The sequence below is a fragment of the Fistularia commersonii genome, chromosome 21 (assembly GCF_037954325.1).
Source record: "Fistularia commersonii isolate RoL2024-O1a breed Wild chromosome 21, RoL_Fcom_v1.0, whole genome shotgun sequence".
Taxonomy (NCBI): Eukaryota; Metazoa; Chordata; class Actinopteri; order Syngnathiformes; family Fistulariidae; genus Fistularia; species Fistularia commersonii.
Genome location: NC_141304.1, coordinates 4,989,930 through 5,011,819, shown reverse-complemented (window position 1 = coordinate 5,011,819; position 21,890 = coordinate 4,989,930). Strand labels below are relative to the sequence as shown.

The 21,890-nt window shown below is 43.0% G+C and overlaps 1 protein-coding gene across 4 annotated transcripts in view; it reads right to left on the bottom strand.

Annotated features, from left to right (window-relative positions):
- Positions 1–254: 254 nt before the first annotated feature.
- The window catches only part of sulf2a (sulfatase 2a), a 34,257-nt gene continuing 12,621 nt past the window's right edge, over positions 255–21,890 (bottom strand). The window contains exons 2-21 of one of the 4 annotated variants that reach the window (XM_086167812.1): positions 12,223–12,496; positions 10,099–10,338; positions 9,832–9,983; positions 9,454–9,623; positions 7,822–7,972; positions 7,346–7,521; positions 7,075–7,203; positions 6,798–6,854; positions 6,562–6,691; positions 5,921–6,131; positions 4,313–4,592; positions 3,972–4,068; positions 3,744–3,838; positions 3,599–3,658; positions 3,332–3,498; positions 3,024–3,166; positions 2,739–2,847; positions 2,625–2,658; positions 1,964–2,017; positions 255–1,601 (exon numbers count right to left, since the gene is read on the bottom strand). In XM_086167812.1, coding sequence (XP_086023938.1) covers positions 1,571–1,601; positions 1,964–2,017; positions 2,625–2,658; positions 2,739–2,847; positions 3,024–3,166; positions 3,332–3,498; positions 3,599–3,658; positions 3,744–3,838; positions 3,972–4,068; positions 4,313–4,592; positions 5,921–6,131; positions 6,562–6,691; positions 6,798–6,854; positions 7,075–7,203; positions 7,346–7,521; positions 7,822–7,972; positions 9,454–9,623; positions 9,832–9,983; positions 10,099–10,338; positions 12,223–12,421 — 2,685 coding nt within the window. In that variant the 5' untranslated portion in view covers positions 12,422–12,496 and the 3' untranslated portion in view covers positions 255–1,570. The remainder of the gene's footprint in view (positions 1,602–1,963; positions 2,018–2,624; positions 2,659–2,738; positions 2,848–3,023; positions 3,167–3,331; positions 3,499–3,598; positions 3,659–3,743; positions 3,839–3,971; positions 4,069–4,312; positions 4,593–5,920; positions 6,132–6,561; positions 6,692–6,797; positions 6,855–7,074; positions 7,204–7,345; positions 7,522–7,821; positions 7,973–9,453; positions 9,624–9,831; positions 9,984–10,098; positions 10,339–12,222; positions 12,497–21,890) is intronic. The other 3 variants (XM_086167813.1, XM_086167814.1, XM_086167815.1) reach the window with 3 other exon arrangements.

The window sequence follows — 21,890 nt, the reverse complement described above, 5'->3', positions numbered from 1 at the left end:
TCTATCAAGTCACTTAAAATTCTGTAGGGTGAACAATTTATTTTGGTTTATGTTAATGATTTCGTACCTTATATTAATGCTTCTAGAACTGAGTGTTTTACAATCACTCATTACAGCAATTTTGAATGATGCTATGCAATCAAAACTGTATCGTTTCAGGCTTGTTAGTGTGAAAAGATAGATAGGGAGACAGAGACATCTGCTGGACACAAAATTACTCACCATCACGTCTTTTCAGACTAGGAGGCAATTCCTGGTTTTCGTCAAACATCACTTTATTCATAAGTAACATACTATCAGCACTCAGTTCTATGGAAATCTCTGCTAAAAAAATCAAACACTAACAAAAGCATGTTTCTAGATTCACATCAACAGATACATTGTGTTGTTCCTCTGGCATGTAGTAAACTATAAATCTATTGAAAGTAAATGGCGCGTCTCTTCACAGTGTATCCTTTAAGTGCGTTTCCAAAGCGAATATGAAAAAGACAAACAGACAAATTGTGGGCAATGAAATTTCTCATTCTGTCCATCTGCCTAGAATACTGTATCTCGTCATTTGTGCCAGCTCATATCATACAATGAGGTCTGCCTCTTTAGGATTATAAAAAATATTGTAAACATTTATATTAATTGCACAACATACATTCAAATACATACTGTACTGTACAGCAAGGATTTTCTTCTGTATTGTTATCCTGTAGCACCATGTAGAGCAAGCTGGACAAACTATCTGAAAATTTCTACAGTGTGCACTGACAATACGAGGAAGGGACATGGTATTCATTAATGACACATTCTGAAAGTGGTCAAACACTGGACTGTTGGCTTGTACCTGTGAGATAGTGGTTAGTGTGAGCCTGTTCAAAGTGTGTGTCTTGAGGATACTGAATAGGATCAAGGCAGGCTAACTCAAGTCACCTCACCACTTTGAGGGAGGTTCATCAAGGACATTCATCAGACTTTAGATCAACTATGGTACAAAAAATTATAGTGAGGAGTCTGTTACGGCTGGTGGTTAAAAAAGTTCATACCACTTCCTTGTGCAGACACATTGGTGCAGAAAAAGTTGCTGCCACTGATCCTATTGCGAGTGCTATGATCATGGTTATGAGTATGAGCCACAGAAGGGTCATGGGGCGTCAGCAGCAGCACCCATGACATTGTTGCGTAGCAGCAAAGTTTACACCTCAGTCCGCCAAGTGGCATGAAAGACAGACAGTCAATTAAAGCTGATATTATCTACAAGCCGTGAGAAAGTATGACCTGTGGATACTTATGGTCTGATCTGAAGCGCAGCATCCTGTTGACACTCTGGACAGCTGGGTGTAACGGCAGATCTACATGTGGAGGAAGTATGCGCAAAGATAAAATGGATGATTGGAGAATTTTTTGGCTTCCTCTCCGTCTCTGCATGTCCTCTGCCTGGGCCGGGTCTACAATGAGTGACTCGCTTCAAATGAAAAATCCACAATATCTCAGGATATGTTCCATCAAATGTGGTCAAGGTCCTTGGGTTCTTGTCTCTCTCATTCCTTTTACTGGACAGATGGTCGTGGGATGCAGGTGGTTAACCAACCCATCCTTCCCATATCTGTCCTCTGTGTAGGAAAAACAAACAGAGCAAGTTAAAAGGGTCACTTGAGACATCCACCAGTAACCATGGCTCCTGTTGTGGTCTGTTCCTACCAACATTGGGAGGGAAAGTACAAAATGACAATAACAGGACTAAGACCTGAATGAAACAGCATCATGGCTGCATTGCTTTAATCGATTTGAGTGGGTGGATGAAAAGAATGCAGCTTTGCAATGCAGTTTAATGGAATTTACTGCAAGTAGAGGAGAGTGATGAACTACAGTAAGTAGGAAAGAGCATGCTGCTGGGTCATATGACCAAATCTGGATGGAGATAGGAGGCTGGCTGGCTGGCTACAAAATAACAGATGGGTTATGACAAACTCACAGCGATTTGGACGAAGGCTTCTTCACTTTTGGCCTCTTTCGACGATGAACTGGCCTGAAGCATGCACAGCACGTACACACATTCGGGGCAAATGCATGTGCATGGACACAAACACACAGTAATATTCACACAAAAAAACAAACAGATACATACATGCATGCACGCACGCACGCACGCACGCACACACACACACACACACGCACACACGCACACACGCACACACGCACACAAGCACACACGCACACACACACACACACACACACACACACAAGCACACACACACACACACACACACACACAAATACATCCCCACACGCACAGCAGAGACAAGCGATTAGACTTCATTACAACGTGGTGACAGAAGCTGAGAAACAAACTTGCACTTCGTCCCTCATTGGCTTCAGTTTTTGGATGTTAGAACAGCTTTGATCGCTACAATAAAATCTAGTGGCCCTATGAAGAGTCTGAATTACAGAAGGATTCTGTGGTATTTTTTTTTCCTCAACTCCCTAGATGACTTGAAATGTGCATAGCCACAACCAGAAGCACATAAGGGAGCTGCAATTTCCCTGACTGCTCTGTTTTATACAAAGTCCATCTGCAGCATTTGTAAAAACAACCGTCAGAGCTGTGAAGAAGAAACAAAGACTGAGAAAAATACCTGTATTCACTGTAGTAGTTTCGCTCTTTCCCTCCTGAGAGGAAACAGAGGTACATAAGTCTCCATCTGGAATGACTAAAGATGCAATAATCAGTTTTGTTTATATTTACCTACCCTTCTCAGGGTTGCATTGCTTATGTCCCTTGCACCCTCGTAGGCCCATCAGCAGCTGATGCATTGAATTCAGAGCATTGCGGTCCAGGGTATTGACAGAATTTATCAGCTGCAAGATTAATATAAACAAAATGTCAACAAAGGCTTTGCCAAACAGAGTGGATTTACTTTGGACTCTGAACAGGAAAGTCTGAGCGTTCACAGAGGAATGGGCTGATAAACATTTTCCAGGATCACATTACAATGTCATCTACCATTATTTGTGTGTTTGTTGAAATGAAATACCTGGTATGGGTCAGTGTTGAGGTCAAAATATTCCAGGAAACCAGTAGCAAATTCACAAAACAGGAAGTTGTGTGTGTCATTGATGGTCCTCAAGCACCAGTAGGTATTGTTGTTGGCACTGGTACATGCACAGAATGGACCCACTGAGGAAGAGAGGAGTTGGAATGGAACACAAAAGATATTACAGCAGAGTTTTTATATTACAACTGAGAGAACAGGGAGGAAATACAGAGGGAAAAATACAGAAAAACAAACGGACATTACGCCATGTTACATTATGGACTCTATTTCTTGATGTAGTTCATTACTTGTCCAGAAGGGGGCAGTCTGCCAATGATGGTTGTCATGAGTGAAGCAGGTGAGGCCCGGCATGCTGCAGGTGTCATTGTTCTGCAGCCTTTTGAGGAATTTACGAAGCTTCTTTCTGCGCTTCTGCTCCTTCTGCAGCCACTGATTCTTCTGTTTTGATGGCATTCTGACAAAAAAAAAACACACAATAGCTGTAAGTCTGCAAAAGGCAAAAAACAACCATTCCTGCTCAGTAAGGACAATTTTTAATATATTCATTTTCTTACCGGAGTGAACGCATGTGCCCTGTATTGAGGAATAAAGTCTCCTTATTCTTGAGCAGGGAACTGTAAAGGCAAAAAATCAAAAGTCAAATTCTGAAGATAAAGCATTTATAATGGTGAAATGATGTTACTGGCACTGGTTTGTCACCTGGGAGAGTTACACTGACATTCCTCTGGTCGCACCTTCTTCAGGTGACCTTTGACCTCACGCAGGTTCTTTATTTTGGTCTGCAAAGTTTCAATCTAAACAGAGCAAAAGAGAGGTAACATATATGGCTGGGAATTACATAAAACATACTACATACAATATGGACTAATTAATACTGACTGATTAGTTTAATCCACTAGATTAATCAGAATAATAGTAGAGCAATACCTCATGCTCTATGTGCAGTTTGTGGTCCTTCCATGCCTGTAGGGATTTGTAGATGCCACCATCACACTTTACAGTGTCGTTCATAAGAATTGAGCATCTGGATAGAACAAAAAAATGCAATGGTGAAACTAAAATCAAGTACGTTATTAATTTTTTCTCCATTCAAAATTGACAAGAGTGGAGAAACAATCACACACAGACACACAAGTGTACACTTGCACAAGTGTACATTTGTACACACACACACACACACACACACACACACGCACACACACACACACACACACACACACACACACACACACACACACACACACACACACACACACACACACACTCACCTATAGGTGACCTTGAGAGAAGCTGGTGTAAGTTTTTGTTTAGTGGTCGGTTTGACTGTGACTCCCATTCCACTGAACTCGTCATCGCCCTCCTGATCCAGAAACACCTTCCTGCTGTCTCTGGTCCAGCTGCTGTTCTTGAGACCCAGGGGCCGATAACCCTCCTCTAGGTCCACGGCATACAAGTCTCCATCCAGTTCAAATGACACCGAGCGCTTCCAGCGCTTCTTAGACATGCTCTTGTTTGACTTCATCTCTGAAGAAGATGAGACAGAAGAATCTGAATGAAATGAAAAAGAGGGATGTGGTTTTGACACTGTGGATCAGATTCTACAATCAACAAAAGAACCATTGTCTGCATTTTCTGACCAACATTTCATGCTGTTGCATGAATCATTCTCTAGCTGTTGTATGTGTCATGACAGGCTTCCAGCCTTGTCATTACAGTGGTGCTGGCCCACACTCAGAACGACATCTTGAAAACCCTAGACCCCCTGCAATTTGCGTAACGGCCCAACAAGTCCACCTCAGACACTAAAGTTGCCACCCTCCACTACTCCCTCTCCCACCTACAAAACAAAAACTGCTACATCAGAAAGCTCTTTGTGGACTAAACCTCCGCATTCAACATGGTGATACCCCTCAAACTCACACAAAAAAATCTCCAACCCTGGCCTGCACCCCACACTATGTGACTGGCTCCTGGACTTCCTGACCGGCTGACCCCAGTCTGTCAGGATAGGCAACAGGATCTCAGGCAACATCATCATGAACACATAAAATCCTTCTTTAACCCGGTCCCTCAACACCATGCGGACGATCAGGAGGGCTTAACAGTGGCTGTACTTCCTGAGAAGGCTGAGGAGGTTTGGCATGTCACCAGAGATCCTCAGCAACTTCTAAAGCTGCACTGTTGATAGCATCCTTAGCAGCTACATCACTGTGTGCTGCAGAGCATCTACTACCGCAGAGTCCACAGGAGAGCTGCCTCCATGGACTGTTCCACACGCCTACCCTCCGGCCAGAGGTACAGGGGTGTGAAATGTAGAACGACACGATTAAACTTGTTCTACCCAAATGTCATCAGCTGACACTCATTCTTCTCCTTGCACATGTAAAGTCCACTGCCACTTCAATTGCACTCATCCCTGCACCTGCATTTTGTGAGTTGTACACCAAGCTGCACTCAAATGTCTAATTGCACTGCCACTGTTCTATTGCAATGTTCGTATTCATATCTATAATCATATTTATAATAATGTTTACACTCTTATACATATTCAAATGCACTGCAGACAGCAAAGTATGAATTTCACAGTACAGAGAAACACGTTTCTACACTGTACATCTGACAAGAAACACTTTGAATCTTTGTATCTTGAATCTTATTTGTTTACCCTGTTTTACCACTAGATGGGAGCATAGATTCACACTTTCCTCATGAATACTTCAAACACTTGTTATTTCAGCTGGAGATTAATGTCCCTATTTTTCAAAGCTTTTGTAGGTTACTACAAGGGCATTTCAAAGAGTTGCTCCTTTGAAGAAAATCAAGTCTATTAATATCTACAAGGAATCTGGCAAATGCTGATGAAGAGAGAAACTTACTCTTCTTGGAGAGCAGCCTCTTCCGCTTGAGCACCGATGTCTTTTTGAAGCTGACGTTGCCACAGTTGCAGCCATCAGAATTGGAATTGGCAGATAGCTCGGAGCCAGTGCTGGCCATCAGGGCCTGCATCCGTGGGGCAAAGAGACTAGCGATGCCCTTGCATTTATACAGCCTCAGCTTACCACTTGGGTCCTCAACACACTGCCACTTCTGAAGCAACAACAGAGGAGAAGGATGGGATAGTGAAAGATGATTTTAACTGAGTGGATCTCATCATTTCTAGAGCCTGAAACACCAGATGATATCAACAGATCTTTTTGATTTAAGCATTGCTGTGCAGGGCTCGTGATACATTCAAAAGCATAAGTATTCAAATAGGCACAAATCAGAAGGCTGTTTATACCCTGAGAATCCCCACCACCACCGACACACACGCACACATAAACCTCATACCCAGTGCGTTTGACATGGAAGGCTGAGTTCAAAAAAGGGGGAGTCTGATGTTGGCAGGTGCACCAGAAGTCAGTAAAGTGTCAACAAGATTGCAAAAGATCTCCCGTAATGAATGGCAATCTACACGAGTGTGTAGATTCGTGAGACTTGCGTAACCTCTCTGTCTCGACTCCTGCAGATTAGCTACCTGTCCTGGCTGTTGGCAGGAGGTCTGGTACTCCGCCCTCTGGCACAAGTCCTTCACGCGCTGGTATTTCGGCAGGAAGTTTTCCTCCTGGGCCATTTCCTTCCCGTCAGCTCTCTTGTGTGGAGGCTTCCTGTAAGGCAGGATAATTATTCCAATGAAGGTCGTTTCGGGCGACTGAGGAAAAGAAGTGTGATGTCATCAGAAGATAATGTCAGGATTGAAACAGACGGACTAACCCTCTCTCCACCAAGAAAGAATCTCTCCATGTTTTACCCTTTCTGTTTAAATGAAACCTGGAAAATAAAAAGAAACCTTGTCAGAATATATAGGTCACGAAACTTCCCTGAACAAACACGAGCTCCAATTTAAACGTGGATCTTGTCAGAATCCTTGGGAATGAAGAAGCGAGCGATTCGCATATTTGCATACTTTTTTTTTTCTTTTTTAACCATCGAGGTGGCATGCATTTAGCATTTTAAGTATCTTAATAAGTATCTCTAAAAGTATTTTAACCTGTTGACTGGGCGGTCAGTGTCCAGCAGCTTAAGAATAGACTTGCCATCCATTTCTGCAGGGATATCCAAACCGGCCATGTCCAGCAAAGTCGGTGCCAAGTCAATGTTCAACACTATATGTGGATTACTGCAGAGCAAGAGAGGAAAATGGGAAGGAAAAACAATGAAAAAGAAACAAACCCAATACACTTCTTCCACCCTCAATTACAAATTGGTAATTATAGTTTAACGTGATTAATATCCTCATAAACTAAAGCAGGTTAACTCACACAGCACCCTGCTCCACATTGGGTCCTCGTATAAAGAAGGGGACGCGGATGTCAAACTCATAAGGCATTGATTTGCCCTTCACCAAACCAAACTGGCCGATGTGATAGCCGTGGTCTGAAGTATAAATGAGGTAGGTGTTGTCCAGTTCACCAGTCTCTACCAACATGGTGTACATCTATGGAGGATATAAGTCATTAAGCACACACACAAAAAAACAAACACAAACCTAAACTTCAGGTTTAATATTTGAAGTTTCCAGAGCCAGTTTCAAGAAAAATGGGATTTGAACAATTTATCAAGTGTGTCAGGGAATACATTAAGAAGTCACAGTCAGAACAAGCACAGCTCTCTCAGGGCTTGAGAGTGGCACATTTCTGTGTGTGTGCGTCTTTCTGGTGAGCTTGTTTTTAAGTGCGTATGTGTGTTTCAGTCTGTAAAGTATAATTGTGCCGCACCCGTCAGCTTGACCACCAACCTTCTCCATGCTGTCATCCACAGACAGTAGTGTCTGCATCCTCCTGCGCTGCAGCATGTTCGTAAACTGCATGTGGACGGGCTTCATAGGGCCCGTGTAGCGCAGGATCCAGTGTTTGTCTGGGTTAGGAGCGTAGTTGTAGCTTGGAGTTCTGCAACAGTCGGAAAGAAACCAAAACAAATCAAAATGGTTGTCAATCAAAGCAAACAAATCAGATGTGTTGTAAATCATTTTTATTGGCAGCCAGAGGTTAAAGGAGTTAACCACAGCACCCATTGTGGTTTTAATCACTGTAGATATTCACTCTGTAGCTTTTAAATGTACAATTTTTTTACTCTAGCTGTAAATTGGATTACAAATGCACCACAGTCTAATCAGTTACATACGCTAGCTTAGACCTGCTGATCTCATCTATTATTTTCCATTCAAAGCAGCCAAAAAATGTGTTTGCAATACTAAACCAGAGACTACACAGGCCGCGTGGTGATCAATAGGCCTGTAGATGGCGAGCACAGTAAGATCAATAATTTACTACGAGCTATGTGGAACTTTAATTATTTGAAAATAAACACGGTTAAATTTCTAATGAGATTCTGGGAGCAAATATATTTTACATCTAACTAGGATCGATTTGACATTTAAGAAATGCTAATGTCTCGGAGCCTAGCAGCAACTCTAATGTAGTGTGAAAATGTGTCAAGGTAAGAAGGTGGTTTATCAGCAGAGGAGCGCAGGAACTTTTACTGCTTCGCTCTTTATGTAGCTGATAAGGGTGGAGGGTGATGGAGTGAAAAAAAAAAGGCAAGAGAAAGCACCAAGCCCAAAAACCCACCTTGGGGTGGGGGCAAATTTATGGAGACAGCAATTAAAAGTTTGCACAAAGACACCGGAGCAGTATTTTCAGAATATTCCGTGCATAAAGGCTGTGTGGCGCAGGTTAATGATGCTGAGGGGATTAGATAAACCAGGGAGGAACAGAGAGTCGGAAGGAGGGGGCAGAAACTGCAGTCTAATTACTGGCCCCGGTTCCGTCTCTAGAGGCCAATAGCAGGCTTGCTATTAGCTGGCGGTACTAGACAGTCAATCAAAAACACAGAGGGTCAGGAATACAAAGCCTTGGGTGTTCTGTAAGTGTATGTCTGTCATCATTACCTATGTATTACACGTACATCATTTATGCCTGTTCTCAATCACTGCTGACAAATCTTACAAATTAGCAGGGCTCATTAGAGAGGTAGACATAATGTGAAGAACACACGAGCCAAATAAACTGGAGCGTCACACCGGCTGTGCACGGAGAGGGCCCAGCTGCCAACAACACATTGTGGGCACGGGAAGATAAAATCGTGAAGAGTTTATCTAATTTATGTCATTCAGGGTGAAAGGAAAAGAAGTGAGAATGTGTGGATTGTTCAACCAGCAAATAGCCCTGGAAAGAAAAATGTGAAAATTCATCCTCGCGCCTGCTAGCTTTATTCTTCATAAACCATCTACTAAACTGGCAATGGCTGAGAAAAAGGTTTCATGTACTTTTTGCCCTTATCATGTAGGTCAATTCCTTGCCATCTATCACTTCAAAATATTTAGCGGCTGAATTTACAGCAACATTAGAACGCAGCCGCATGTCCTCACATGTGCTGAGACGCGTTGGGGAAGGTGGAGCTGTACTGTGGCGCTGAGTCCTCTGGACCATGTGGAGCAACGTGACTCAGGACCATCATGACAGGCCGGTTAGGATACATCCTCTTGGACATTCTGAAGTAGTTGATGCTGTCATTTGTAATGATGTCTGTCAGGTAATCCTGCATAGTAATATATAATATCCATTATTTTTTGACAGATATTATGTGATCTTGTTATTTTAACGGTGTATATTGGCAATCCAGCAACCGACAAAATCACTGTGACTTCATCATCCTGCGGCGTTACAATTGGACAAAAAAACATGACGCAAATGACCTAATAAAAGTTTATATCCATGAAAATAAGTCACATTCTGTGTAGAGCTACCTTTGGATAGTCGCTGCTGTGTTTCTCTCGGACACCATTACGGCAGAGAGTGTAGTTGTAGAAGCGTGAATTCTTTACCAGGGCTACCCATTCTCTCCAGCCAGGGGGCACGTAAGAGCCATTGTACTCATTTAGATACTTTCCGAAAAAGGCTGAGTGACAGACCAGAAAAAAAGACAACATTTTAATTAAATTCTCTTACATGTATCTTTAAAAACACATTTTGGAATTAGCTTCAAGATGCAAAGTCACATTAGTACCATTCACCTGTCCTGTATCCTGAATTGTTGAGATGCACGGCGAAGGTGTGCGGCTCGTGGTGAGCTTGCCAGGAGGGAGAGGAGCAGTTCTCGTTGTTTGTGTAGGTGTGGTGATTGTGCACGTACTTCCCCGTCAGGATGGAGGAGCGAGACGGACAGCACATAGGCGTGGTGGAGAAAGCGTTGGAAAAATGTGTGCCGCCCTTCTCCATGATGTGTCGAGTTTTGTTCATGGCCTGCATTGAGCCTGGGACAAAAACAGCGTAAGAGAGGAGGTGGGGGTTGCGAGCAGAAATAGCAGAGGGAGACGCAAAGGCATGAAGACTGTGAAAAAAAGGTTGTAGAAGGCAAGCAAAGAGCGACATGTGGAAATAAAGACGGTGAAAATTATAAACACAGGGCATTAGGTGGTAAGCGAAGAAATAAATCTGTTTTTTTCGCTGTTAAGTGTAACCTTTCTGCACTAATGTGTAGGAGAAGCTATTCAGGCTGATAGTGATTGTTTGGGGAAACAGATGCTTGACCATAAATTCCTGCTTTTCAATGGGACTCTTCTCACTCGCAATGAGAGGAGGACAAAGGGTGTCTCCGAGGCCATTATGCCGCCACTCCAGTCCAATACGCTGCAAAAGGACTTAAGTGGGTAGGGAGATGGCCAGGGTTTGGCACCCAGACAATGGGAGCCATGGGCTTCCATCATTTCATGCCAGCAGCAGAAGAGGTGGCAAGGGGAGGGCATGACTTTGAGTGGGTCAGTTGTTGTGGTGGAAAGAGGCGGCGTCAGACTGACTTTCTCTTGTTACTACTGTAACGTTATTCAAATGATAACTGAGGTCAATGCAGATGGAGTTCAGTACTTCAGTATTTAGACACTGACCAAATCATTTTTATTCTGCAAACCATAACTGTGGGCTTGTAATGGTATCATTTGACATGACAAAATGAAAGGCCTTCGCTTGCAGGACCTTCAATATTTGAGCAAATATTAAGGAATTACAACCAATTTAATACGTAAGGTCTTATGATTGGAGGCTCAGTGTAAGTTGACATGATAGGCAAAGAATTCAGTGGAAAACTATGTCCTTTCCCTTGATATTTAATGAAGCTTAGAGTACAATCTTAATTTCAAATTTGTATTTGGTTGCTGTCCACTGGAACTGACTTCATAATGCTCAAACTGATACCATCATTGGTCTTCAAAAATGTTTAAAACTTCAAATATGAGAAAAACAACGAGAGCACTGGCTTGTCAAAAAACAACAAATATAACAATAAAAAACAGGAAACGCATAAACTAGATCAGCAAGACCAAATGACCTGAGAGTGAATAAAAGCCAACCAAATTAGACGAGGAATTAATGAGTGAAAAGGAGTCTTTGCCACATTGTTATGTGAATGCAAAAAGGCTTGACAGCAAGGTGTAAAACCCTGGCAGCACTCAAAAACGGAAAAGCAACACTTGACTGCAAACCTCTGAAAAAGCCTCTCCGTGTCAGAAATCAAAGAATGATATTGAGGAGAAAAAAGAAGGAAAGGGTTCCAGGGTGTCCCACACATTGTTGCTCAGTCTTTGAAGGGGCAATCATCGTGAGAAAATGGAGCCTCCTGGAAATGAGACCCGTACTGGACTGGACCCCCAAGATTGTAAAACGAATTTGATATTTTCCGGTGCTAAACAAATGTTTTATTAAAGGCAGAGTAAGTCACCTCATATTAACACCAAAGATCATCTTTTTTTTTTCTTGTACTGAAGAACAAAACAAGACAAACTAGCACCAATCTGAGGCACAGCATCAAAAGCCTGGCAGAGTGTCTCCATGGAGACTTGAGTGTTTATAGATGAACGTGGCTTTAGAACTGTAGCCAGTTACTGGCTGCAAAATCTTTTCATCCAAGAGTCAAAGTAATTTCTCAAATGTACCCGTTTTCACTTCATAACTTTAAGGGTCAGGATATGTAATAGTCCAACACTTCTAAATGTATTAACATTGTTTACGTTTTGCATTATAGCCGATAATTTAAACCTCAATTAAATCTTTATAAATGCAGTCAAGGTAGATATTTACCCTACTGTACTGGTGTTGGGGTGGTTACAAAAATGTGTCAGTGTAAAAATGTGTAACAGCCTCACCAAGTTCTATATCCTGATCATCAGTGAGGATGAGGATGATGTTTGGTCGGATGTTGCGGACGTTGCGGTCCCTCTGTAGGCGAGACCTGTGACGATACCCGGACAGGTAGCCGGAGCCTTGGGCCATCGGAAGGGCTGAACCCAGGACGAGGACGAGGAGAGGAAGAAGGAGAGGGGTGGAGAGCCCCCGCTTGGCCATCACGTTACCCCACCGTCGCCTCCTCGGCCCTTTGTTTCACTCCGAGACGCCGAGTCTTCAGCTGGCTAGCTAAACCTGACAGGGTAAATGACAAGCATTAAATACACATACATATAATTATCTACAAAAAATTGAGACAAAGAGAGAAAACGAGCAAAAACAGCAGATGTGAGCCTTCTGCAGCCATCACGGGGCGCTCTTCCGTATGAATGAATCTGTTTGGGGTGAGCTCAGCTCATTAATCAATCATTAATGATGCATTAGGCCGGTGTCGTTGGCCGGTGTAATGATCTCTGGTGATGAGCACATGGCTTCCAGGCTGGAGCTAATGGGTCTGGGCCCGGGGCCAGCACAGGCCTCACCTCCTCATGAGAAGGTTAGGTTGGATGTGTGTGTGGGTGGGTGGGTGGGGGGGGGGGGGGGGGGTGAAAGAGAGACAAGTGGAGAAGGGGATGAGTGGAGAGAAATAAAAATAGAGGTCAACAAGCAGAGCAACGGCGTGAAAGGCGAAGAGGACTCTCATACTGACGATGACAAACCGCCAACTTCGAACGATGTTGGTATAACAGACTGGTGGAAGTGGCAAAAAACCAGAGCGGGCGATGTTGTTGAGATGATGTCCTTTCATTATGATAGATAAAAAACAGCAAGGCTCTAAATCAACAAGAAATTGCAGACTTTGGTTTGTTGATGTAGATTTAACAATTAGAGTCAAGAGGATGTTACGCTGATCTTTTTTTTCCCTTAATCAATCTCAAAATGAGGTCTCTACAATCCCTTTTGCTCTCTAAAAAGTCATCAGGGTCATCCCACACAGAGCGATTACCACACTTTATAAACCAATTTTAGCACAAACAATCGCTTACAGAAAAAGCGATCAATACCATCATCTATTGTTCAACGAAAAAAAACTTTTTTCCAAAAGGAATTCGAAAAGCCAGATGTAACAGTTTCATCTGATTGATGTAAACACTGGATGAATAAAATAAAGCATTTTAGTCCACATACCCTTTATTGAGCTGTCATGAAGAAACTGAAGAGAAATAATGTGCTAATTTTATCTGAAAACAACTACACCAGATCGAGCAGTCAGACACCCCTTTGACCATAATCATAAAGATGGTTTACAGGCAGTGGCGGCATGCTTGCTGAGATGCTCGGTCGTAAGAACAAGGTGGGGGCTTTGGGGGGGGCAAATGTACGTTTTTGTGAGTCCACATGGAGTATGTAGCCAGAGCCCGAATATGATGACAATAATAACAGCACGGCAGCAACTTCCCGACGCTGAAGCTGCCGTCAAAAACACAGCCATAATACATGAGACATTGTAATAAACTGAAAAAATTGCGTATGTATGTGTGTCCAAACACACAGAATTAATCAATGACAATTAATGATGTCATTGTAGAATGACAACTGCCATGCTCATTTTGAGGGATAACACCATCCCATTGAACATTTTTACATGTAAAAAGAGTACAACTTCCTTTCTGAAATATACTGTCCAGAATGTGTCTGTCAAGGGATTTCCTTTCTCTTACACACACACACACACACACACACACATGCACACACATGCACACACGCACACATGCACACTTTAATATACAGCAGCGTATTTAGTGTAGTAGCTTTCTTGCTGTCAGGACACGGGGTTCTACCCAGGAGGAACATGTGAACTCCGACCTGGAACGGTGCGTGTTTTCAAAGGGTCCCTGCTCATTGGTCATGCATTCTCCCTGTTTATAACCCTGTTTCATTTCTGACATTGAGCAAAAACAAATCATGAAAAGAAAAGGAAAAAAAAAGGCATAAAGACGATCCCTCCCCACCTTCCCCAGCGCCACCCACAAAGAACAGAGTACCCCATTACCAAAATGGCTTCCAGGACATCTACAGTCACTATGAAACGGATTCAGTGTGCTCAAATTCAAATGACCCACTGCCAATGGTTCCCTTCCCCATGTAGTTTGTGGTGTGGAAAACAAATTGTGTCTCTTTGATAGTTGTTTATGCTCTCAAAAAGCTGAAGCTTTGCAGCAGCTGTCAAGGAAGAGAACCAAATACAGGCTCAGAGTAACATCAAGCTCACGTCTATACACTCTTCTATCAATAGCAAAGTATGTAAATAGTGTGATATTGACGTGCTGTGGTGGTGGATCTTTCCATACATAACTCCCAAGAGGCCCACTACACCTCCTGATTTGAAGGACTAATTGGATTTTCAGGCTTTTATCAACATGTGTCAAACTGATACATGCGGTTTTTTCATTTCATTTTCTTCCCTGGGTCCATTTTTATCTTGCTGTATTATCTCTCCGGGTGGCAGCTACATGAAACCCAGGGGGGGAAAGCAGAGGAAAACATGATGTCCAAACAGGCGCAAACCATTATACCATGATGCTATGTGGAAAATAAAGATAGACAAGCATTAGAAAGCAGTAACATTTAGCGGTACAAGCGGGACACAGTCAACAAAAACATGACTGTTGTGATGGTTTGAATGTGGCCTATATGAAAGATGTTTTTTAACATCGTGGTAATATAGACTGGATGCCGTTTCTAACATCTGTGATCTGCCCACATCAGCGATGTGTTACATGACCTGCAAAACCACAACACTGATCTACACACTAAAAAAAGAGAATTTCTACATGAGCAAATACAACTGTCAACGGCACTCATTAAAGGCTAGGAGCACGAGGGGGAAACGGCTCGGGGAGGGTAGGTCAAGCAAAATATGATATCATAGGGAATAAGCCTCTAAAAGCGTGTTTGGGGAACAAGGATCACCCAAGGTTATACTAATGCCAAGTGATGTCTAGAAGCCGGCGAAGGAGAAAAGTTTTGCTTTTCAGTCATTCGCTTGTAAAGGGGTTTGAAGAGACAGCGGCACTGCATCACCCGATAAAAACTTAATGCTGTCCATCATTTATTGATGATATTAAATTATGAATGCTGTGACAACAGAACCGGCCGTGTCACAGCATGGGCATGATGGTTTGACGGTGGCAAGAGCAGAGGGATGAAAACACATATACTGGATCAACAGACGGATATGTTACACTGCCCGGCTCATCGACAATCCAAGTTTCGCAAGTCAAGTCAGGCAGAGGAGAAGCTTACAGAGCGTTTGATAAATCTTCCAAAGACTCTGCAGAGGCGTTAATGTACTTTCTCCCTATAAATAAAACACACTAGGCTTTGAAACAGGCACAGAGTCTGATTCATCAAATCTACAGCCCCCTGAGAAGGATGAAACACAGACAGAATATGAGAAACCTGGGGAAAAATAGACATTTAATACATAGAGAAGGAAGCGGGCATACACTTGCACCGCAATCAGCCGTATCTCAAAATATATATGAATACAGAGTTGAAACTTAAACTACCAATTTCTCTTACATGCATGTTCTGATGCCGAGCGGAGGGAGCAATGGAGGAAGCGTGAGAAATGGAAAAAAAAACCTCCAGGCATACAAAAAAGCCTGAGCACCTCCATTCTGGATGGATTTTTCCCCCCTCCCAAACACATAGTTAGATTCAAAGGCAGAGACATTCATACAATGAAATAGAAGAGAATAAAACACACTGCGCTGCAGAGATTTTTTTACAATCTCGCCCGCGCCGCTCTTGACATGGGAAGTTTCGATCCACCGCATTCTGGTGCCGCTGTAAACATATGGAAAGTGGCAAGGGGGAGTTTAAATAGACACATCCAGTGCCGATTGTGTCACTACATAACTATCAAGCCAATCTGCTCGGTCATAATTGAGGTTGGCAGGCCTTTGCTAATGTGTGACTTTGTTCCCATTGGCCGGGCGAGCTCTGAACAGAATGTGAAAAATCTCCAAGGACCCTTGAATTTACCAACAAAAGTTGGCTTTCAGATGCAAATTTCTGCAACGGCATGCATCTATGTGAGAGTAACTTTCGCGAGGAGAGTTCCTCGTATGTGTGTGTGTGTCTAGGAGCTAGGAAGGAGGCGTTTTTTCCAATTCTCAATACAGTACGGAATGCCTTTTTCATGATAATAAGAAGCCGTGGTTTGTTGCCACCCTTCCTCCATTACTCTCCGTGCTCCTAAGTCTTCGCCTCTCTACGTATGGCAGTGTTAACATAACCTCCTTCCTTCCGGCACCTTTATTTCTCACCTACATGATTGAAAAGATGTAGTATGATTTGTCACCCAAATCAACATTTTCTGCACATCTGATTCCACAGTCAATGTACGGTCAAGTCTGCGTAGGTGAGGTTAATTTATGAATCAGTTGTGTAGATTTCAGACGTGGGGTGGCAAGTGGAAATGATAATACAGATTTGAACTCCACAGCAATGGCTCCTCATGGAAGTCTTGGTGTGACTACATTACAAATTTCCATAGCAATGCCATAATAGAACGCTGAGTGAAATTTCAACAACAGTTGAATTTCTCCACAGGATCAACAACAGGTCATTCCCGCACGATCATTTCAATCACTTGTTTCGAGCCCCATTGATTACAAATGATGAATTGATAACATCTAAAGCAGCAGATCCTTAAATAGGTCAGTTTAGTCCGTACCGATTCCGCGACCATGGCTGATAACCCTAACATCGCATTCAATGGCTCCACAAGAGCACTTTGAAATTTTGAAGTTTTAAATAGCGTATGGCGGTTCTTCTGAGAAGTATGCCTTAAGTTCCTAATAACTGACTTTAATCGCTGAGAATGACAAGAGATAATACAGAGGCTGATCCCATTCACCAGGAAGATTTAATTTAGATTTCCCTCAGGTTGTGATAAGCTCAGCACAGTGCAGACATTTTGAGATGACATCCAGAATCAGTACGGCAACTTTCAGTTCCAATACGCAAACACAAAAGAGGAGCTTTGATGGACTTTAAGTAAGAAAATGAAATTTCTGCTCCAATGACGAGACAAATAGTACTCTTGCACTCAATGCTATGGATACATGCATGTGTGAGGGTATTTCTTTTTATGAAATTCTTTCTTCAGTAACTGGAATGCTGTGTGGAATGAACTTCCCCCTGCAGGGGAAATATGAATGAGAGCAAAATTAGCAGATAACAGTTCATTAATCCTGTAGTGTGGCAAGTGAAGCTGCTCTGTGCACTGAAGCACACATGGCCCGATTTTCTGTGTAAACTTGTTATCACCTGCAAAACAAGTGTGCGATCTGCTAACAGAGTGCTGTGTCTGTCTAATGAGCAAAATGACACCATTTAGTAATTTGGCTGAAATGCAACTCACATAAGGAGGAATAAATTCGATGTCTTAGATACATGGAGTAGAAAAACAGTAACTTAGTACATATGCTGTTTTTTTGCAATCTTTAAACTTTCTGAATAATTCCTTTATTAGTCAGAGTTCCTTTAGATATCAACAAATCGTCAATTTCAGATTAGAAATTAAACAAAAACAAATAGATCATTTAATGGTATGAACAGATGGCCATGATGTCTGTCGAAGAATGGAGAGCCATGCGTGGTCAAACCGTCCAAAATGAGTGAAGAAAATATTATCTATATTCTGTCAAAAGAAGTAGCTGATGTCACATTAAAAATTGATGGATGGATATACACACGTGAAGGGTAAAGCCCTGACATCCGCCTTCAAAAATTCTCTTAGCTTTAATCAGACATGAATGGCGACTGACTTCCTGCAGCAGTGTGCTGGCAGCCGGCTGAACTACTGCAGTTTGAACTGGATATCCGCGGATCCTAAACACACACACACACACACACATACACACTCCTGACAGATTGTGCATAATAGTGTATATCTCTTTTCCTTTTTTTTTTATCTTAAATTTGCTTCACTGTTATGACAAAGCATTTTTTCATTCGTACCTTTCCATCTTTCATTCAAATTTGGGATTTATCTCTAGCTTTTTCTCTGGTAGGTACTGATAGAATATTATTTTTTGATCATATTTAGACTTTTTTAAATATTCCTAAACAATATGCTTAACTACATACTTAGACTGGACATTCATTTTGGAACCTGCACTATCCAGCCAAGCTTGCAGATGAGTAAAAACATACACAAACCCACAAATACTAGATTTTCTGCAATGTTGATACAAGTTGTCATTCACGCAAGTATTTGCGTTACAATTACATTAATGTACTCTGTCAGGTGGACATGGCAATTCAATATCTTGAAGTCGAATCTTAAATCAGGCTCCACTGTATACGGCAGATATAACTTACCCTCAAACTGTCAATATAAGGAAATGGATTAGGTTTTTACCAACAGTTTAGAAAGGGGGGAGTCAGACGACGATTGCTTTACCTATTTTGGACAACAAAAGAACATTAACGAGAAAGAATCTGATAATAGTCTCAGCACAATGGACGGATTCATACAAATGTTATTTTTACCACTTTCCAGAGAGTGTGATTGGCCTATAAAATCTTTGCTGGCTAAATATCAGAGTCTGATGAAAAGCCCTCCCAAAGGAAAAAAAAACATCACAGGAGAATATTATCCTCCTTCCCACCATGTGTGGGTGCAACGTTGGGAAGACATTCATGACCATTTAGTGCACACTCTTTGAATCTTTGCCTTTAAAATTCATGGCGAACAAACCAACCAAAAAAATGAACTATAAATACAAACACAGGGAGACCGTGTCCTCAGAAGTCTTGTGGTAGTCATGCAATATTCTGGAAGACTTCCTCAGAGTGTAGGAGCTTGGACCGCGCCCAGGGACAGAAACGGTGCCTGGAGCGCCATCTACATCTCTGGAACTCCATAATCCGCAGGGCCCATTATATTTTAAATGTGTTTTTAACACATGAGAAAGAGATGGGATGCTGGGGTGAATCGTTTTGCTGGGAAAAGAAACAAAAGGCTGAGGGAGATAGATGGGGGGGGGGTACACTGACAGAGAAAAAGAGAAATAGTTACGAAGGGAAAGTGACTGTAAGATGGTGCTGGTTCAGACGAAAAGCCCCAGCCATGATGTGTTCGCACTGGGGAACAAAGAACTGTGACAGATTTCCCGGGTCTACTCTGTTGACTATAAAAGTACCACCAAACACACACGCATACATTTGGGGAAAGAGACAGATGCACACCCACATTGTTTATCAGACTTTAAATCTTACTCTGACAAGGTTATATAAGAGGAGAGAACAGTTAAACTAATTATCTCTGAATATGGAGGAAAGTGAACCGTGCTTTTCACAAATTCCATGAAGATGTACCCTATAATGAGTGCTTCAGCGACACATCACATCAGAAACTGCAGTGAGGGTGGCTGGTGGCTGAATCTGGTCTTTATGTCTTACCAACGCCGCTTATCATTCACACGTCTGTGGCCCCCGTCGGTCTCTGTTTCCAGTAGCAACCGGGCGGCATGCAGGGCTTCCGTGGTGGTCTGCGGGGGGAGAGGCTTCGAGCATGGTCCAGGAGAGGGTTGTGACATTTTACCCCTCCTTCTTTGCACCCCAATGGTACACGCACCAAGGGAGCCCAAAAAGAACACGGAGGTGTTAGAGAAAACACAAACAGAGCTCCGATTGTCCCGCTTTCGGGTTAGCCCTCCACCCCCAAACTCCCAGCCCCACCTCCAGGAGTTTAAGACTGAGAGAATGAGGAACTGTCAATGGCATTTTGTAAATAAGTTGCTGTTTTTACTTCAGTTGTTTTTCTTTTTTTCAGACGGCGAGGGGGAAATGTGCCTGTTTTGCAGTCTGTGCGTGTCCCTCGCTTTTCCTTTCCAACGGAGGTTTCGGATGCGAAAAGCCATTTGCGGTGCGTCTGAGAGAGCGGCACAGTCACCGTCGTCTTTGAGATGGGGGTGGAGGGTGGGAGTGGGGGGGTCGAGCTGACAGCTGAAACAAGTGAGCAAGCTGGTGGACAGGGCGGCCCACTGAGTGATGGCTGTTTCGTATTGGCACTTACTGACCAGAGGCAAAGCCCCCCTGCAGGGTGTCACCTCTCAGCTAAATGGATTACAGACAAATCAGCCCAGGCTCATTGTTACGCTGGCATAACTACCTCACTGAGACCCCAGCGCAGCCAAGTGACTTCCATATGACATTGCACGACTGCGGTGCCAATTAAAAATCAGCTGTAAATCAAGATAGGATATGGTAAAGCCTGCTGAAAGGCAACAGGAACGTTCATGGGATATCTATCTTTGACAGATAATGCAATAATCTCTAAACAATGGTGTCTTGTCAAGCTGTAAACATGACAGAATAACTAAAATGTTTAAAGAATCCTGTTTGATGCATTTTAAAGAAATGTCATTGCTCTATCTCGCACTAGCACCTGCGTGACAGGCTGCCCCTCACAGGCGATGACAGACAATATTTTGTCTCATCTTTCAAAAAAAAAAAAAGTGGAAGTTACAGTTCAAATGAAGCAGCATCAGGGGAATTTTCTTTCCATATGCCTGAAACAGCTACTTTAGACTCAAAGAGGCCCTACAAAGTGATGGGATGTTTTACTATTTTACCATGTGGCGGGGGGTCAGCAGATATCCCGAGCAGCATTTTACCTAATGTTAAGTATACCCTTGGGGGTTGGCGAGGGACTCCTCCCAAATGCTGTTCTAACCCCCGCCACCTTCACTCGCTGGCTTTCTCTGGGACCTTTTGTCAGGGGATTACTGAGGGTTTAGAGACGCACCGACTGATCCCTCCTTCCCCTATCAGAACCACACAGGAGGTTAAGATTGGAGCACAGAGGGGGAGACCTCGACACAATGGTCTGAATTACGGAAGCTTTCTGTGTATGGACACTTATATTCCTCCCCGTATGCTCAGAGTGCCATTCATTCCTTGTGGTTCTCCCAGCGGGAATCTCAGGATGTGCCAAAACACTAGCAGATTAAAAAAAAAATGACAACACCGACAGAGTGCTGGGGAAATGCTTCTAAAGGGACGCATCCTAATGCAATACACTCAACCCCTTCTTGGCCCTCATGAACAGTTGGACACTTGTATGCAAACCACTGTATGAACGTGTGCGTATGAACATGTGAATGGGTAAACATGACCATTTTGAATCAATCCCAGCCTGTGTGAATATCCTTGCAATCATGTGAAATATTCACCTGCAACCACAAAGGTGTGTGCTCAACACAAAAAAAAAACAAAAAAAAAACCCGCTGTGAGGGGAGCCTGCCTCCTCTTCTACAGGTCAGCATCCATCTCTCTCAGCGCCATGATGGGACAGCTGCCCAGACAGCCCATCTGTCTGTCCTGACCTGTGTTTGAGACCAAGGGGGGAGCCTAAATGGCCCACTAAGGGGGTGCCTGGCATGTTGCCTGCCCGGTAATGATAGTTAAGCTGCCAGTGGCGTTCCTAATAGCTCCAGAGGACTCTCTGTGGTGCTACAGTATTGATATTGTATCGGGTTGCGAAGACCTTGGCAGCCTTTTAATGAGTGCTCAGATTGATCAGGTGGTAGTTGGCCTCCCCTCACAGTGGATGATGCTTATTGGTTCT